Source organism: Podarcis tiliguerta, assembly GCF_965153285.1.
Source record: "Podarcis tiliguerta genome assembly, chromosome: 2".
Taxonomy (NCBI): Eukaryota; Metazoa; Chordata; class Lepidosauria; order Squamata; family Lacertidae; genus Podarcis; species Podarcis tiliguerta.
In genome coordinates, this window is record NC_139535.1 from 55,780,690 (window position 1) to 55,799,443 (window position 18,754).

General features: G+C 48.7%; 1 protein-coding gene across 7 annotated transcripts in view; it reads right to left on the bottom strand.

Moving 5' to 3' along the window:
* The window catches only part of FGFR4 (fibroblast growth factor receptor 4), a 47,066-nt gene that overhangs the window by 10,575 nt on the left and 17,737 nt on the right, over positions 1–18,754 (bottom strand). For 5 of the 7 annotated variants that reach the window (XM_083422770.1, XM_083422774.1, XM_083422768.1 and 2 more), the window contains 4 exons: positions 9,976–10,116; positions 2,695–2,961; positions 1,191–1,280; positions 537–703 (listed from right to left, as the gene is read on the bottom strand). In XM_083422770.1, the coding sequence (XP_083278896.1) occupies positions 537–703; positions 1,191–1,280; positions 2,695–2,961; positions 9,976–10,116 (665 nt within the window). Of the gene's footprint in view, positions 1–536; positions 704–1,190; positions 1,281–2,694; positions 2,962–9,975; positions 10,117–11,576; positions 12,008–18,754 lie in introns of those variants that run through there. The other 2 variants (XM_083422771.1, XM_083422773.1) reach the window with 2 other exon arrangements.

The following is an 18,754-nucleotide window of genomic DNA, read 5'->3' on the forward strand; positions in this document are numbered from 1 at the left end:
GCCGGTGCAGATATTTTAACAATGGTGTTTGCATTATGTGTTCATGCTCCATTGTTAAGGAATGGGGCACGTCCATAGGCTGACCTTTTTTTAACAATGCACTGAATGGAGCTAGGGAGCAGAAGGAGGAGAAATGCTGGCAAAAGAGGTGGAAACATCTAGCAGCTGCTCTTTTGATGGAAGCAAACTTTTGCAAATTAATAGATTGATCTGGCAAGGCTTGGGCAGCCAGAGCAAAAGGGGATCAGGGGCAAAGAAAGTGCTGAAGAGGGTCCTGGAGTCTTTGGGCAGCAGGCTGAATTCCCCAAACTCACAGAGGTGACCCTTGGTTCTCTGCTGAGTGGCTTGTGCAATATTGTGGATTCCTTATAGCATGTTCCCCTGTGCCTCTCTCTCTCTCACACACACACATACCCCTCAAATCCTAACTCATAAAAACCTGGTGGGCAAGGCAGCTGCGGTCCCAGCCAGGTGGATGAAAAGGGAAAGGAGGGCAAGGGGAGAGATGGCAAACCTCTAAGGGGCTGGGCACTTACCCTGATCCCTCCAATCCGGTGCTCCCCTCGGAATTCCCTCCCATTCTTCAGCCAGCGGATTGTCGGGTTGGGGCTCCCAGAGGCTGGGCAGCGGAACTTGACTGTGTTCCCTGCCGGGACTGCATACAGCTTCTTGTCCATTCGGTGAGGGTGTGTCCAGTAAGGTGCTGAAAAAGGCATCACACTATTAGCTCCAGCTTTTCATTCAGGCTCAGGAGAGGCTCACACTTTAGGGACAAAGGTCGGTGCTCGGTGCTCTAACTGATGGTGGCAGCAAACCATGGATTGCTCTCAGAGAAAGGATGCGCCAATGAGATATGGGAAGGGAAGGGCAGGTGTCTCATAGGGACCTAGGGATGTGCCAAAATGCATGACGGCAACCCTTCCACTGGGGAACCTCAACGTCCCACGAGAAATGAGTGTGCTTTGGGATATGCTCCAATCTCAAGCAGAGATCCCTACTTTGCAGGCAACCGTTATCAAACAATTTTGGGACACATCGACAGCAGAGGCGGCTTGGGAAGTAAGAAAGGAAGATGTCTGGCCACCGTGAGTCCAAGTACTTACTAAGCACCCCTTCTTCACCCAGTTCCCTCTCCCACCATGCAGCAGCACCCAGAACTGAGTGAAGCCCAGCCAAGCAGGCATACTGACCTCGCCGGGTATGTATGGGCTCCTCAAGGGAATCGGCATGGGCACTCTCCACACCACTGTCTTCATCGTCATCACCAGATGCCAATGAATCTGAAAACAAAATGGTAATGTTTTGTAGTCTTGCTTCTTAAATAGCTACAGGGCACTGAACAAGTGGCAGTTATCAAGAGAGCACCTGGCTACAGTGGACCAGCATTTTCTTAGCAGGAGTGTAGAGTAGCAGGCGAAATGCTAACTGGAGTGTGTTCAAAGGTGGCTGGGGGGAGAGGAGGAGAAACACTGTTGGCTGCTACAGTTCTAGCTCATTTGTTGGCTTATTCTTTATTTAGTACATTTAATGATGTGCCCTTCACCGAAGGTCCCTGGGAAGGTGGACAATGCAATACGAACAGTAAAATGCAATCGATAGCAAAAAATTAAAGCAACCACCAAACAATAAAAGCATATACAGAAAGAACCACCGTGCACAAGCCTGCACAAAACCCCAGCGTTGATATCAGGAGTACATCAAGAGTTTCGAAGTTTGGGGGCCACCACAAAAAAGGCCTTCTCATGTGACACTGTCCCCTGGACCTCTGAGGGTGTCAGCAGACCACCAGTGGGGCCTCTCCTGCTGATCTTAAATCCCAGGGCAGAATACAAAGGAGCAGGCAATCTATCAGGGTTTGTTTTTGTTTTGTTTTTTTAAACCAAAGTCATTTGGGGCTTTACATGTTGAAGACAAAACCTTGAACAGGCCCGGAAGTGATTAAGCAGCTCGCGCAACCTTCACAGAAGGGGTGTAATCTGAGATCTACCAGCTGTTCCAGGCAACCGCCTAGTTTCATTGTGAAAACCAAGGCTTCTATTGTAGTGTCCTTTAGGAGGAGCGCCAAGTTAAATAAATTCTTGTTGCTTTGACCAGGGGACATGCGAGGCGGCAGTGTGGCAAGGTCTGTGTTGACTAGGAGCTGTAGCAGAGCAGATGCTTTGCATGCCAAAGGTCCCTGGTTCTCTGGCATCTCCAAGTTAGGCGAGGAAGGACTCTGGAGACCCACTGCCAGTCACTATGAACCAAGGGTGGCTGACCTGTGAGTTGTGGGTCATGTCAAGCCTCATCAATGTTTCCAAGTGGTCCCTTAAGACTTTTTGCCCTTTTTATTTTATTTTTAAAAACCCACCTCTGTTTGCTGCTTACTTCTCTTACATACTAGTCTTTGCTAGCCGTTTGGGTTGTTTCTGGGTATCCCTAACACTTCCGTCCCCTTCTTACTCTTAAAAAGGGACCTCTTCTCCCCCTGGGGTGCTGACATGGCAAGAATGTCATAGAGCTGTTTCCTCAGCTCTTAAGACCTTCTTCCACTGACACCGCTTCTCATTTTTCCATTCCACATTGGACTAGGAGGAGAAGTGTTTGCCCTGAGGAGCAGAAACATTACTGAGCAAGCATGTGCCATGCGGCCTTCCCTCAAACCAAAAAAAGAGGGTTGCCACCATTCTGAAGAGAGGCTGGAACATCTCTTACCCACAACAGAGATGGTGAAGTTGCGCAGGCTTTCCCCGGTGCTCTGCGCTCGGCAGGAGTACAGGCCTGAATCTTCATAGGTGGCTTCCACAATCTCCAGCATGCTCTGCCGCATGTGGATGCGCCCGCTTGGGAAAAGCTGCTTGGCTTCCTTATACCATATGATCGCAAGGCTGTGGTTGGTGCTGCAGTAGAGCTTCAGCAGACTCCCAGGGTCCAGTAGCAGGTGCTCCTCCTCCGTCTCCACCATGTGGCTGTCAAGCATCTCTGTCCAACGCAAGAAGAGGGTCAGTGCAAATGACAGTGTGAGCTCACTTTAGGAACAGCGCGTGTTTAACACCCGTAACTCAAATGCTCTGGAATATGGGATCAGTAGGGACTCCCTTTACCCCAGGCAGATGCTAGAAGACACCAACATATAACCCCCATTTCCTCGCTGGACCACCAGAAGGCTTGCTTGAAAGTGTTGGAGCATGAGGAGAGTGACCCTCTGGGAGATGGTTGAATGAGTTGGTCTCACAGGCTTCTGGTTTTCCTGTGCACAAGAAAAACCAGCCACCAACTGTGCCACCCCAAGGGTACCCAAAGGGCAAATGCCAGAGCTCAAGGCTGCCTGAATTCTCCATCCTCTAACCTGGAAGCTTCATCAACCTTTCCCACACGGAACAGGATTGGTTTTTTCATTTGGGAGAGGAAAGTACTCTGCATATACAAGGCATCAACCATTTTACGTGCATACGATTGATGTGTGACCGTGCGCACACTCATTGCAGCAGACCCGGAAGTGGCCTGGAAATGGGGCGCAATGGGACACAACAGGGTGGGGCAGGCTTATGCTCGCTCTGCTGATGTACGCAGACACCACGTGTAACCAATGTAACGCATCACGTGTAACCAATCAGCAGCAAGCACATACGAGGCAATGCTGTAATATTCAATAAAAGGGACTCTCCGAGACATGCTCGAGAAGATGCCTCCCAGATGACACCCACTACTCGTCTGTCGTTTATTCCAACCCAACACCAGTATGCCCATAACTTTTGCTGTCTCACTTGTTCTCAGAACACAAGTAGGTTGAGCGCCTTACAGACGGATCTTCAATGTTCCCATAGTGGGCTAGCACTTGGAAGCTGATCCAATTTGGGAGTGTCTGTGCACTGAGCAGACCTGATCAACAGGAGAGCAGCTTGCTCTGGAGCAGAAATGGGAAGGTCTGGAGTAAGGGGGGGGAGGGGAAACTGGACTTTGCCTCAACCCCTGGCCTCAACTAGAAATATTAGTGATTTGGGCAGGGGAGCTCTATGCGGAATATTTTCACCTTCAACATGAAAAGTGAAACACTTCTCAAGCCTGTGTTTTAAAATCGTTACACAGGCGAAATTATTAGATCCAAGATTCTAAAGGAGTGGTGCCACTTTCAACTGAATTACTAAAGAAGCAACACTGTAAGTTCAAACTCTCAAATGCTTCACAAAACAGAACGTGATCAGGTATTTAATGTGGGAGGGCAATCTGGGAACCTACGGAGCCCATTGCTTCTGCAACATGGTGGCGAGGCATTTGCACAACAAAGTATCAGACGTTCCCTGCTTCAGATTTCTGTATCTTCTACATTGGGAAATAAACTGCTGCTTGTATGTGGACATACACACAGAACTAGCAGCAAAACTGTTTTGAGCTTTTTGCTTCAATTCCTGCAATTTTTCTGTTTTCTGAATATGACACTCGAAATAAGGTCAGAGTAAGAAACGATGGATCTTTCAGACATTGATTCTGCTTAGAGAGATGAAGTTAAGTTGTCATCAATGATAAGTAATGAACTGGGATGGAAACTAATAAATAAGGACAACTTTTTATCTACAGTGACTATGAGTCTTTTAACACAGCTCTGTACATATTTATTCAGTCACAAGCAAGTTCAAAGGGATTTACTCCCAGCTAAATATGCAAACAATTGTGTATGATAATGAAATAACATTAACTTCTTCAGTATTCTGGAAACTGCAGAATGTGTCTGTCCAAATATATTGCTAGTCCTCAAGCTGCATGTTACGGGCGTTTGTGTTCTCTAGAAATATGAGTTAGTTCTGTTTCTGCATGATAGCGTGCATGATATTCTGCATGATAATATTGTTCAAAAGTCCCGATAATAAAATCTATTTTTCATTTGCTCAAATGTTGATGTCATCCATTAACAACTTTTCCTATTTTCCCAACTGACAAAAATATATACTGTACTTGGGTGCAACAGCTGCCAATGAGAGCTGTAACCTATAGATAATACTGTTATTGCCAAGGCATTTCATATATGTACCAAACAGCAGTATTTTACATAGCAAGGTATATACAATATATTTTACATCCTTACACCACAGTCCTATTCATGTCTACTCAGAAGTAAGTCCAAATGAGTTCAATGGGATTTACTCCTAGGTAAGTGTGTACTGGATTGCACTCTTGATCCTTGATGGTTAGGCTCAATATTAAAGTATCACATACCCTTCAATTTCCCCCCAAATTTCAGTTCCTCCCAAAGAAAGATCCAACTCTCCCTCCCCCAAAATATACACATGGCTTCAAGATTTCTGAAAAACTTGCAATTTTATTCGGGAGCCTTTGAAATAACTCTAGAACACCAAGTTTACCAAAAACCATGTTAAAAGTGGGGCAGGAGCTCAGAGGAAGGTTCTCCTGATTCATCCCTGACAACTACTGACTCTGTGGGGAAGTACTCCAATTTTAGGGGGATTTTAGCTTGTGCTAGAAACATTTTGTGACTGGTTGAACATAGGATACCAGGTGTACAAAAGCCAGTGACTGTATGCAGATTCTACAACTGTTGATTTGGGCGGAGGAAGCGATATCACGAAGCGATATATTTGGGGCTGGTGCTCACAGGGTGTTGGCGGAGAGCGACTGCTTAAGACCAAGACAGAGAAAGAATGAGTGGGATTTCTAAGGACTAGGTAAAAGGTAAAGGTACCCCTTCCCATACGGGCCAGTCGTGTCCGACTCTAGGGTTGTGCGCCCATCTCACTTAAGAGGCCGGGGGCCAGCGCTGTCCGGAGACACTTCCGTGGCCAGCGTGGCCAGCGTGACGGAGCTGCTCTGGCAAGCCAGCACCAGCGCAGCACACGGAAACGCCATTTACCTTCCCGCTATAAAGCGGTACCTATTCACCTACTTGCACTTAAGAGTGCTTTCGAACTGCTGGGTGGGCAGGAGCTGGGACTGAATGACGGGAGCTCACGCCGTCACAGGGATTCGAACCGCCGACCATACGATCGGCAAGTGCTAGGCGCTGAGGTTTTACCCACAGCGCCACCCGCGTCCCTAGGACTAGGTAGGAATCGCTAAAAGTATGGACTACAGGTTGAGGAAAAATGCAGTCACAATGCGTGCCGCCGCCCCCCCCCCCACTTGCCACCTTCCTGGGGATCCTCTGAGCCCAGCTCACAAACCCCTTTGTCCAGCGCCCCCTCCTTCGCCTCCTGTTCTGTGGAGCAATGATGTCATCAAAGCCCCTCTCCTGCCAGTCTTGGACAGGAGAAAGGATCCTGGCAGACCCTAATGCATGACTTCTCTGCTTAGCTCTCCCGCTCTCCCCCGGCACCACATCCCACCCCGCCCCTTCTCTCTCTGTGGGGGCCCTCGATTGAGTGGTCACTCTCAGCGCCCAGAGTGACTGTTTTGACAGATTCCAAAATGAACATGTCAGGAAGCCCGTGACCGCTGCCCCTCCCCCCCAGAGCCCCTCTCCCCCAATCACCATTGTCCCAGCCATACTGCTCCTTTCCCGTGCTCTCTCTGCCCCGACTTACAATAGGGGCCAGTCCCCCTTTCAGCAGACGGGGCTCTGCCTTTGCAGGATTGGGCGAACGGTCATGTGGGGGGGGGGGAGAGCCGGAAGGATGGGAATGAGATAAGCAGCCTCCCCTCCACCCTCTTCACCAACAGGAGACTCATTTCCCCTCTCCCCTTTTCATTTAGCTCCATTCCTCCTGCTCGCTTCTCTCATGCTCAACACAAAAGGCCTTCCCTCCCCCCCTCCCCATGGCATGAGTGGGAGTGAGAGGTTTCACACTCAGCTGACTCCACAACTTCCCACCTCCCTGTTTGTCTAACCTGGATTTGAACTATAATTGCTTTGGTGACCCATCCTCCTTCTCCAAAGTTAGCCTGGGCTGCGTGGGAGCCCTGCCAGCTCCCCCTTCTCCCCACCCCTCCCCACAAGGCCTCGAACCAGCTCAGTCACAAACCAGACCCGTTCTCCCAAGTTTGACTGATGCTAGGTCTTCCCAGCTGATGAATGCTGTCTCTGGGACAGAACTCTGGGTGGGAGGTGGGTGGGGGTACCCTGATAGGAAAATGCTGCCAACCAGAAGAGAAAGCCGTGAGAATGCTGTTATCATAGAACTGGCTCTTTCTTACTTTACATCCACCATCACTGTCCCTCCAGCAGCATCAGAGGCCTAGGTAACCCTGCAAATCTTGGACAGCAAAGATTCTTCTTTCCACCCTGAACCTTGTGGCTTCTTCATTTTAAAAGAAACAGCCATACTGGGCAGCTTCAGCTGGTAGCTGGGTAAGATGCTACTTGGAAACTTCTAAGGGAAATAAATGGTGTGTGTAGGGGGGCTCCATAGACACATCTATCCCCAATTTAGGGAAACTCTTGCACAACCAGGACTGGGAGGCTTGGAATCAGCAACTAACGCAACCTTGTGAATGTAACTACCTGGAGTGGACATCTCGCTTGCTTGCCTTCATCACTGACCCTGAGAATATGCTCCTGTGCAGAGACGGGGGGGGGGGGGATATGTTCCCCACAGCTGTTCTTTACTACCAAAGCACTTAATGTAATTGCCAAGGGTAATTTAAGAGTTTTCTACGAATATGGCTTCAGACTGAGAAAACCATTCTGATTGGAAGGGAAGCAAGCCCCCACCTTTAGGAGAGCTTTAAATAGATACAGAGCCCATTTGATTAGGAGTCTTTTAAGAGACCCATAGAGCAAGCAGAGGCTGTTTCCAGAGTGGCATTTCAGAGGGCGAAGAGTGTTCAAGCAACAAAGTTTGCATCCTGAACAAATCTGGAAAAGATTTCCAACTGGAGGACCCGATGGCAAAGATACCATCCTTTCTCTACCCTTTGTCAATCAAAATCGCACTTGAGAATAGCTCACTTTAATTCACTGAAGGGTCTGCATCCTTCTAAACAGTTTGGTGGGCCCCTTGCCCCCATGAGAAAAATCAGGAACAAATATGGAGTCTCCCAGTTCCGCAGGTACAACTTGCACAAGGGGTGAAGATCCGCTAAAGGTATCTTCTAAAGGTTGTATGTTTAGCCCTGCCTCCTGTGTGACACAGCTCCTCCTATCCCTGGGGATAAACATCAGAAGTGGGGGGAGCCTGCCCTAGGACCATGGGGTTCTAGGTCACATGGGAAGCCTTCACACGCCAAACAGGCTCCCCACTTCAGAAGCTTATGGCTCAGCATGGCAGGAGAAACCACAAAAGGTTAGGGATGGGGGCTAAACATGCAACCCTGTAGCCACTTTCACAATGCTTCCTTCCTTCACAGAGTAGTACCTGAAGAGTGCTTAAGAGAATCTAGATACTGACACCTGGGAAAAACACCCGGCTAAAATGACTTCAAGGAATTTCAAGTGCTAATACATAGGATAGGCATTTGGAGCCCCTGTCCAGAACATCACCCACACTTTTCATCACCCACCTTTTTCTCTTGCATATATATGGTGCCTTCTTAAAACAGAATACAGAGAATAGCCTATATGCCATCTGCTACAATAAGCTTAAGCCCACTCCCCAGGTAGCCAGGTAGGTGATGGTAGAGCATTACAATGCTCAGGGTGACAGCAGGAGCAGGGGCACATAGGCACAAATAATAATATCCCCGTCTGTTTGGTGGCAGGGCCAACAGCAGGATAAATGCCTTTTCTCAGGCATGAGGGATGGTGCCAAGTCCCTGGCATGGCATTTTACCCTCATTCTGCCAGGGGATGCTGAAAGTACAAAGCTAGACCGAAGGATCAGCAGTCCTAGCAAATTTGATTACTCGGAAGGGGCCAGTCATCAAAAACGCAGACCACATTGGCCAAATAACAAAACCAAACTGCACAAATTCCAAATGTTGCCTTTATTACAGGGTTTATCTGACAAGAGGAATGCCTGCATTGTGTGTCTGGCTCCCTTGCAAGGGCTCCACAAAGCAGAACAACTTCAGTTATTTTGAGAAAACACCAGTTCAGACAACTTGCACAAGCAACCTCAACCCTGCTATATGTTTAACAACGTATTTGTACTATACTCCCATCATACACAAATCCATACAAAGCTGTTCGGCTGCGCTTAGTTCCATCTTGTAGTTACCTGCTTAAAACTGATAAACAGAATAAAGGACTAGACAATCAGGAGGGGGGAAATGAAACGAGACCCAAGGGAGAACTATGGTCCTGGTTTGTAAAGCAGGAAAAGCACATGACAGAGACACCCAGGGCAGCCAAGGGGAAATTAGGCCCTATCAAGACCTTGCTCTCACAGGCTGGTTACTATGGAAAAATCTTCCCCTTCCCTGGCACAAAGTGTTCCCAGGGAATTCGGGCTAATCTGGAGGAAATTGGTATTTAGATTGTGCCTTAATGTACAAGCAGTCTCTGTTTGAGGCGGGGATCTCTTATACGCTGGAGCACAAAGCAAACACCTATGTGAGCGCTCTTTGTGCCCCCTCCACCAACACAAGGACAGCCTTTCAAACTGTACTTTCGACTCTGCAGCCATCACCGCTGCCTGCGCTCTGTGTAAGCGCAAGGAAGGGGTGGAGGGAAGGAAGAAGCTGGGAACTCAAAAGCACCGTGAGCCATTCAGATTTGATTCCAAGCCGATGCCGCCGCCGCCTACACACACCACACCAGAATGGGGGAACGTGCTGATCACACAGAGAAGTTAAGGTTAGCAGGTTAGAGGAGAGCAGGCTTGCAACACATTGAGGCACTACACGTATAACATGACTTAGGCCAGTGTAGATGGTGTATTGGATGTGGGAGGGCTGGTTTCCATCTCTGCCACAAATCTCTCTCTCTCTCTCTCTCTCTCTCTCTCTCTCTCTCTCTCTGTATTCCCATGTCAAGGCAAACACAGGAGAAGACCATACAAGCCTCAGAAAATGAAAAGTGTCCTATAAACACCGAACAGTCATAGCCCCTGAATAGATGGCCACCCTGACTCTTGCACCCAAACACACCCTAATCTTTCTGCTCACCTGGTTCCATCATTCCTTCAGCAGAAGCAGCTGCCCAAGCACATGTTGTTGCCACTGCCAGGAACCTGAGAAGGCCACACAGCAGGGCTGTCATCCTGTTGTCTCTTCTTGTCCCGCGGCTCCCACTTGGATCCTCCAAGCCTAGATTGAGAAGGGAAAGGGGTTGTCACTCCATAGAGTTTTCCATTGCAGTGCAGAACGAAACGATTGTGTGTCCTATGTCTACAACCATCTAGAACTCCCAATAATACATTGGGGGAGAGGTACAGCAGTACCTGTAGCCTTCCATTTTCTTTGGAAGGAGGGAGTTGATTTGCCAATCAGCACAGAAGAATCTGATTGCAACAATCCCGGAAGATGCCCAGTCCTGCTCGTGAGTGAGACATTGTACCTCAGTGGTAAAACCCAGCGGCACCAAGTAGGGCTGGGAGAGGTTTCTGTCTGAAACCCTGAAGAGATGCTGCCAGTCAGTGTAGACAATACTGAGCTAGAGGAACCAATGGGTCTGACTTAGTAAAAGGCAGCTTCCTATGAGATGTTAATGTGAAACAAATTCATTTCCTGGATAGAACACTGCCTACAGCATTGCACTGTAATTCTACAGCCCTCATCTTGAGCATTAGGTGGCCTCTAAGGGAGATGCACCACAGGGGCTGGGTGTCACCTAGCCAGCTCTTCATGGCCAAAGTCCACCAGATTATCTTGTGATGGTTCCTGCCTGGAAAAGACAGCCCCCATGGATAAAAAAATGTAAATAAATAAATCAGGATTCTTGGCCTTTGGCATGACCCTGCCACCCCAACTTGCTGGCCAACTCCTGCTCCTATTCCTTTCTTCCCCCCCATATCTCAATGGTACAACCTTCTCATGCACTTTGATAATGACCCAAGGAGCAGAACAAACCATGGGGTGGGGAGGAGAAGAAGAAATACAAAGTGGGGCAGCGAAAGGAATTCTCTGCAGGACGAAAGCGAGTTTAAATTTGAACACGTGGTGCTTACTGGTACTAAACTCACTGCCGGAGCGTGCGTGCGTGCGTAAAGACACTTCCACTGCCCAGCTGCACACAGCATACAGTCCAAAGTAAAGTTAAGAAGCCGATTTAAAAGTGCCGCCGAAAACCACGAGGTTCGAGGGCACAAGCCCCGTTCAATTAACGCAAGATTTCCAACTGCGCTTGCGGCCGTGGATTGGCGCGGATGGGCAGGCGCGTCCAGGGCGCGCGTGTTGGTGTGAACAGTGTGAGTGCACCGCGCCTGTGGACGCGCGTCTTGCGTGCAACCTGCATATCTGGGCGCCTGTTCCCTGGGAAAGGAGCGTACGTGGTGCGAGTGGAGAGAGCAGCGCCCGAGAACAGGCTCCCGGGGGCAGCTTAATCTTTAATCCGAGCGACAAAAGAACCTCTGCGCGCCCGGACAGTTTGGTAACAGATTTACAGACCCTCCCGGTCAAAGTCCACCGCCTCCCCGGGCGCGGGGAGAGCAGCCCTTCGCCCCGCCACACCCCGGGGAGCCTCCTGGGTCGCGGCGGACAAGAGACCCGGATCTCTCTCCCCGGGGGCCATTCCTAGCCCCGCAGCGGACAACGTAGACGGAGCCCACCTCACCTCTTGCCGCCGCCGCCGCCTCAGCGCTGTCCCGCGGCTCCGTGCTGCGGCGCGCTCCGCCCGGGCTCCATCCCTCGCTGGGCAAGCCGGCTGGGGAAGGGAGCGAGGCTCCTCCACTCCCTCGCTCGCTCCCCGGTGCCGGCGAGTCGCGCGGAAAGTGGCCGAAGAATAAATCCGACGGCCGAGCGCGGCGGGCTCCACAAAGGTTCTTCGCCGGCTTGGTGGGAGCGATCAGCCCGGCCGCGCTCGGCTCTCTCCGCCTGCAGCCCTCGCGCCTTCTGTCGGCTCCAGCAACAGGCGCGGGGACTTTGTAGCGAAAGCTCTCGGGTTACACCCCCGCGCCGCGCGCCGCCGGCCCGCTCGGAGCCAACAATGGGCCGCGAAAAGAGCCAGGGCCGAGGGGGAGGGTCGCAGGGGCCCCGCCCCGCCCCTTGTCCCCTCCCCTCCCTCTGCGCCCTCCCCCGCCCGCGCCAGGGCCTTTTCACACTCACATTAGCTAAATTCTCTCCCCCAAAGCTCCGGCAAAGGGGATTAAGCGGAGTTCATTCTCTGCCGGGGCTTTGCTTCCTCTCTGCTGGCAGCGGTAACTGGAGACACCACTCATTAAACTCCTGCTCACAAGGAGCGCGTCGTGGAGAGGGTGGGGTGGGGCCCTCTCGGAAGACAGAAACGCTGCGCGGGGATGTGTGTGAAAATAATTAAAACCCCATGGAACCCGGCGGGGAGGGGCGGAAAGAAAAAGGATTGTGCACTGGTGTACATTCAATAAAGCGTTTCTTAACTGGCCGCCAAAAAAGCAAGAACTTGCATTTGAAGCCAGAATGGAGTTCGACCTGTGGAACTCACAGCTGCATGATTTTTATTAAGCAAGGGAGATAAATTCGATTCTTTTGTCTTTCTTTAAGGGTGCTGGGAATATCCAGATTCCACCTACCAACTCCATAAAGTTTCTAGGTAACCAGGATCAGAGTTACACCTGTTATCTGCTGCTTGTGAGAGTCATGAGTGTTATCCCATATGGAGAGATAGAGGCAACACAGAAAAGAAGCTCCTCAGCTTGATGCCAGGAGGCCAGCATGTCTCTGAACGCTGCATAAAGTTTGGACCCAATTAACTACATCACTTAGCTTAGTGGGAGGATGTGTCAGAGATGACTTGTCGCATGTTAAGCCAAAAATCATTATGGGAACTTGGAAGCAGCTGCAGTTACCGGGAAGCAAATGGTTAATATGTACACAGACAGCTGCACATGGACACAGCTAACTGATTCTTTCTGCAAGACCCTCTGTAACCCAACCAGGAATTCTAGGCTTTGGCAAGGAAGGGCTGGGAGAGTAAGTTCTGGTGGGGAAAAGATGCATAGAAGTTGTTTTAGTGCAGAGCTCAACACACACAAGAGCATTGTGTGCCAGAGCGTGTGAAGAATGCTTCTCCATTATTACAGCTACAATATAAGCGACTGTGTCCAGCTTAGTTGGAGTAGAAAGTGTGATTTTTACTTTCAAGCTTTGGGCTTTCTTTCTTAAAGTGGTGTTGTGAGATATACCTCTAACCTACATCAAGGCTCTCATCATCCCTTGCCATTTGGCCATGCTAGCTGGGGCTAATGGGATTTGGAGTCCAACATCATCCAGAGAGCCACAGGTACCCCACCCCTGATCTACAGGATCACAAACTGAATGATAGATTTGTAGAGTTGGGACCTTAAGAGCCATCTAGTCCAACCCCCTGCAATACAGGAATCTCACCTTAAGGATCCATGACAGATGGCCATCCAACCTCTGCTTAAAACCTCCAAGGAAGGAGAGTCCACAACCTCTTGAGGGAGTTGGCTGAATAATACTTCCCTTGATCTAGACACTAGACATCTGTTGACACAGCCTAGAATAGCATTAGCTTTTTTGCCGCTGCATCTCACTGATTAGTGCATCACATTTCCATACAACAACATCACCAATATATTTGTTTCTGGCAGCCCACATTATCCCCCTATTCAAAAATCTGGATTGGGCAAAATTTGTTTTGATTCTGATGGGCATGTACTGAGAGGATGATGCTTTAAAACAGGGGTCAGCAAGGTTTACTGGCCATGGGCCGGATCACTCCAATGGAGATCGTCCGTGGGCCAGACTGGTGCAGCGCGATGCTGGAAATCGCTTCTGCGCATGCCCAGACGCAGGAAATTGCACCTGTGCAGAAGCGATTTTCGGCATTTGGACATGCGCAGACGTGATTTCTGGTATCTGCGTGTGCGCAGATGCCATTTCCGGTGCCACTCGGCGAGTCCCTGCACCGTGCTGGTTTAGCGCAGTACACGGGGGACTTGCTGAGCAGGCAGCTTGGTTTGGGGGTGGCTTGTAAGCCGGTAAAATAGTTTTTGTGGGCCGCATCTGGCCCATGGGCCGCACATTGCCGACCCCTGCTTTAAAAAGAACATAAGAGCCTACCGGATCAGGCCAATGACCCATCCAGTTTAGCATCCTCTTTTTGCAGTGGTCAACCAGATGCCTATGGGAAACCCAAAAGCAGCCCCTGAGCACAACTGCCCTCTTCTCACTTGTGATTTCCAGCACCTGACATTCAGAAAACATACCGCATTAGACAGTGGAGGCTGAACAGTGCCAAAAAGCCTTCTTTTAATGGTTTCCTACCCCACCTTTTGGAGAATATACCCTTCTAAGGCAGATTCAAACAAATCAGTTTTTAAAAAAAATACTATTCCTGTTATACCAAATAACAGTTGGGGGGGGGGATTACAATGTTAAAGGAGCAATGGAAAATAGTTCTTTAAACACAACCACCATAAAATCATCCATGTGTAGACTGGATTTTTATATATATAAAAAAAGCATTATGTGTGGTCCTAAAGGACAATGGAGAGGTGTGCATATTAATTTTCCTAGAAAGAGAGTTGAAGAAACTGGGACTACCAGAAAGAAGTCCCTGTCCGTGGCACTTCTGGAATAGCTCAGTCAGTAAAGCAAGCATGAAACTCGGGGCATGGATTCAAGCCTCAAGTTGGACAAAAGATTTCTGCATTTCAGGACCCTCATGGTCGCTTCCAACTCTGGGATTCTATGGTACTCAACTAACCACTTTCCATGATGGGCCAGAAAGATGGTCTCAGATGCTGAGCTGTAAGAACCATCCTCCACTTGGGGTCTATGGCCAGGTGCTAATAATCTGAGATTCAGATGCATGTTTGGAAAGGGAAACAATGGGATGACAGTGAATTATCAGACCCCGCCCTCCCCCCACCACACACAATCTTTTCAAAAGAAAAAGAAAAACACCAGCAGAGGCTTTCTCTGATGCTCTATCACACCAGGAAGCCTCCAGAGGAGCCACATTGTCTGTGCTTGTTATCACAATGTGGGGACGGTTATCCACATGAAGGAATTTGCCTCATTGCTCTTCCCAAACAGCTAAGCAATGAACCATCCATATTTCTCACCCCACAAGGGGTGACATATAGGGTGCAGACATATAGCAGACACACACTCCACAGAAAACCAATCCTTCACCCGTCAAAATTTAGGGAATACTCCCTGAGAGAAATTACACTTTATTTTAGCATAGAGAACAATCCCCCAAAAAGACATATTGGCTCTCCTAGTGACTCTAAATACTTATTCTGCAGAAGGAAATACCTTGGAGAAACCTTTCCCAATAGTTCTTTCATTCAAATCCTGTCTTAAGAGCATATTTTGTGCATGAATAGGGAGGGCCTGTGACTTGGATTCAAGAACTAAAGTATTTATCATCTCAAAACAATGGCCAGACTGCCCAGGTAATGCAATCATTATCAGGTATCTTGGCAGGCAGGAGAGAAGCCTAACTCTCAATTTTTTGTGGTTGACCGCCTCTTTCTGTGATGCATGCATGATGCTTTTAGGGTGGTTCTTGGCAAAAGGGTTGGGCAATGTCTAAAGTCTTTAAAGGTTCCTGCACACTTGGTTCTTGTTCTCTCACCTCCTTGCAAGAAAGCGGGGAACTCTATTGCAACAGAAAAATAAAAATCTGCTTTGCTTTCACTGGATCCTGCCTCCATCCATTCTTCTCTGACCAATCATGGACTTGGGGGACTCAGAGTCCCTTGATGGGGAGTTGGGCTGTAAAAGCCAACCCCCATTTTTCCTACAACACTCACACTGCATTGCTTGGCAAGCACAACGTGGATGGATTCACCCAGTTTTGGGATATATATAATCTATCCAACAGCAGCTCCGAAGCTTCCAGGTTGGCTGTAGGAAAACCCTTTGGAGCAACTTGCCAATATGCTCTCTGCTGCTGCCTTTGCCCATTAGCCATTGTCTCTTGGTGGCAAACTGCAGATGGAAGCACTGGTGGGGACAGAGGAAACAGTAAGGCTGGTTAATATAATGAGCCAGGGGCAAGCTGCCCCTCCCCTGCCCTGTTTTGTCATGGAAAAGCTATCACAAGATAGCTAATTAATCAACAGCAGTGGCAGCCTCCCAACTCAGTTTTCCATGCTGAACAGGGGCTATTGAAACTGCAGATTAAATCTCTCCCTTAAAGTGAAGTTGCATCCAAACAAACTCAACATTCCAAAGCAACTACTCCCCCCTCCTTCCCCAGCTATTCTTCCTGAGCAGATCTTCATCTGTGGAGCATCCTCCTTTCAGGCAAAGCTTTCCATATCAATAGGCTCCCAGAATGGGGGGATTAGCTATGGCTCCCCAGTCCCCAGGTAACTGTGGCCTTTGGGCTTAGTGGATGAGCTTGCTTGCTGCACAGCCTTCCTTGGGTTTTCTTCCTTCCTTTCTTAAAGGGTAAGTGCAACTGGCTCAATAGTTTTACCTGGGGTATAATATGGGGAAGATGCCCTCCACCCCTTTACACCCTCCTGAGATCAGGAATGGTTGTATTCAGGCAGAGATAGCTCAGTTGGTTAGAGTGTGGTGCTGATAACCACTAAGGTTGCAGGTTTGATCCCCATATGGGACAGCTGCATATTTCTGCTTCCAGGGGGTTGAACCAGATGAATCTCAGGGTTCCTTCCAACTCTATAGTTCCATGATTCTATGAAAGAGGGCAAGTGCAAACGCCTCCATCACATTATGGGTTACAAATTTTAGGTGTGTCTGTCTGTGAATTAGCATGAAACGTTAATACTGAGTCTCAACTGCATGTGTAGGTTATTGCTGTTGTTTTGCTGCAGGGTTATACACACCCTAGGAACGTGAGGTCATTTGTGCCTTTCTGTCACATGCACAGCTTCATCACCATAAACAATGACATCTTGCGTACTTTTCCAAGGGAATTCAAGGTGGCTAACAATCAGAAACTACAGTCACAAAATATAAAGCAATTCACAATAAAACATGAGCAGAAAACCCAAAACCCAATAATAATTACAAAACAGCCATCTGAATGGAAAGATCCAAATACTGTACCCTAAGGAGGAAATATTCAACCAAAGGCCTTTTTAAACAAACACATATTCACCAGCCATCTAAAGGTGGAGCTCACTTGGCAAAGGCTTTCTACAGGGTGGGGAAATGACAGAAAAGGCCCTAGCCAAGTAGGCCTCATAGTTGTGAGGGGTGCAGAGCTGGAGCAGGGTATCCCAAACTTGGGTCTCTAGCTGTTTTTGGACTACAGTTTCCATTATCCCTGACCACTGGTCCTGCTAGCTATAGATGATGGAAGCTGTAGTCCAAAAACAGCTGGAGACCCAATTTTGGGAAACCCTGAGCTGGGGGATGATTGGATCAGGTGGAAGAAGGCTGTCCTTCAGTGAAACAGGTCCCAAGTGACAGAGGGCTTTGAAGATTAACAGCAGCACCTTGAAATGAGTGCAGAAACAACTCACCAGGCAATGCAGGTCACAGAAAACTGGTGCAATAGACTCAGTGCCTAACACCTGTCAACATCCCACCAGCAGCATTTTTCACTAGTTGCAGTTCCCAAAGGGCAGCCCTATGGAAAGTGCATTGCAGGTCACTAGGGCATGAATGTCTCTAGCAAGGTCTGACATTGTCAAGAAAGATCACAGCAAACTGGCCAAAGCTTGGAAAAGGCACCCCTTACAACTAACACTACTGGCATGCCTAACAAGAGCACCAGGCCAAGGAGTATCCCCCAAGCTATGAACCTGATCTTTCAGAGGCAGCAGAACCCCTTTTGAGAGTGTAAATGCAAACCTATGGCAGATGGTTCTTCCGCCAACAGCATTTCAGCTTTGTCTGGATTAAGTTTCAGCTTGCTCAGTCCCATCCAGTCCTTCCTAGCTACCAAGCAGCCATTCGGCTTTTGACTGACTCCCTCAGATCAAATGAAAATGAGAGATAAGAGCTGAATGTCATCGTCACATGCACTGAAGATCCTGCAGGTTCAGCCCTGACATGTTGTGCAATCCACATGTGGGTTTTAGCCTCCTTTCTAAGGAGAACTGCCTTCCATGCTGGAATTATGGAACATATGAAGTGATTTTATCTGAGAGGAAGCCTGTTGGGGGAGAGGAGAGAAGGAAAATAACCCCCCTTCTTCTAGACCCTCCAGCCTAAATGTGTGATATTGGCCTCCCTGAAGGGGCCAGAGGGCTTAGCCCTGGAATCTGCGGCCAGGGCTTAACTCTGGAACATGCGTAAAAATCGTCATAATGCCTCTGAGTTCCCAATGTTGTAGTGTGCTTCTTTCACCATTGAGTAAATAAGAGCAGTCATCTGGGATTAAGAGGGAAAACACTTCCAGGTGAGACCAAATTGACTTGCAACCTCCAGCACTAAAAATTCTTTTTTTTTTTAAACCCCTCTGTCTGGAGAGTTATCTGTTCCTCATAATCCTTTTGCTAGTAAAAATATGCTGCTAAACATGGGCTATGGAGTCAGTGGCAAAACTGCATTGCATCTTGTGCTGTCCCCCATCAACTGCTTCTAACAGGTCTAAGCCCTTGCTGCTGCTGTTTTTTAAAGAGCAAAACATTTCTGGGTCTTCTGGAAGTTAAGAGCTTTCTTGATGCGAGTCCTGAACCGCAGCAGCTGCCTGATGGACATGGATAGGAGGCAGAGGGGATTGTGTAATTAGGCAGAGAAATAACAGAGGCAGAGAAGCGTATAATGTGCTCATATTCATCTCCAGGGCTTGTGTTTGCCGCTGGAAGTTCCATCGCGTCCGGACAGCAAAGCTTGCAGGCCTTGTTCTGAGGCT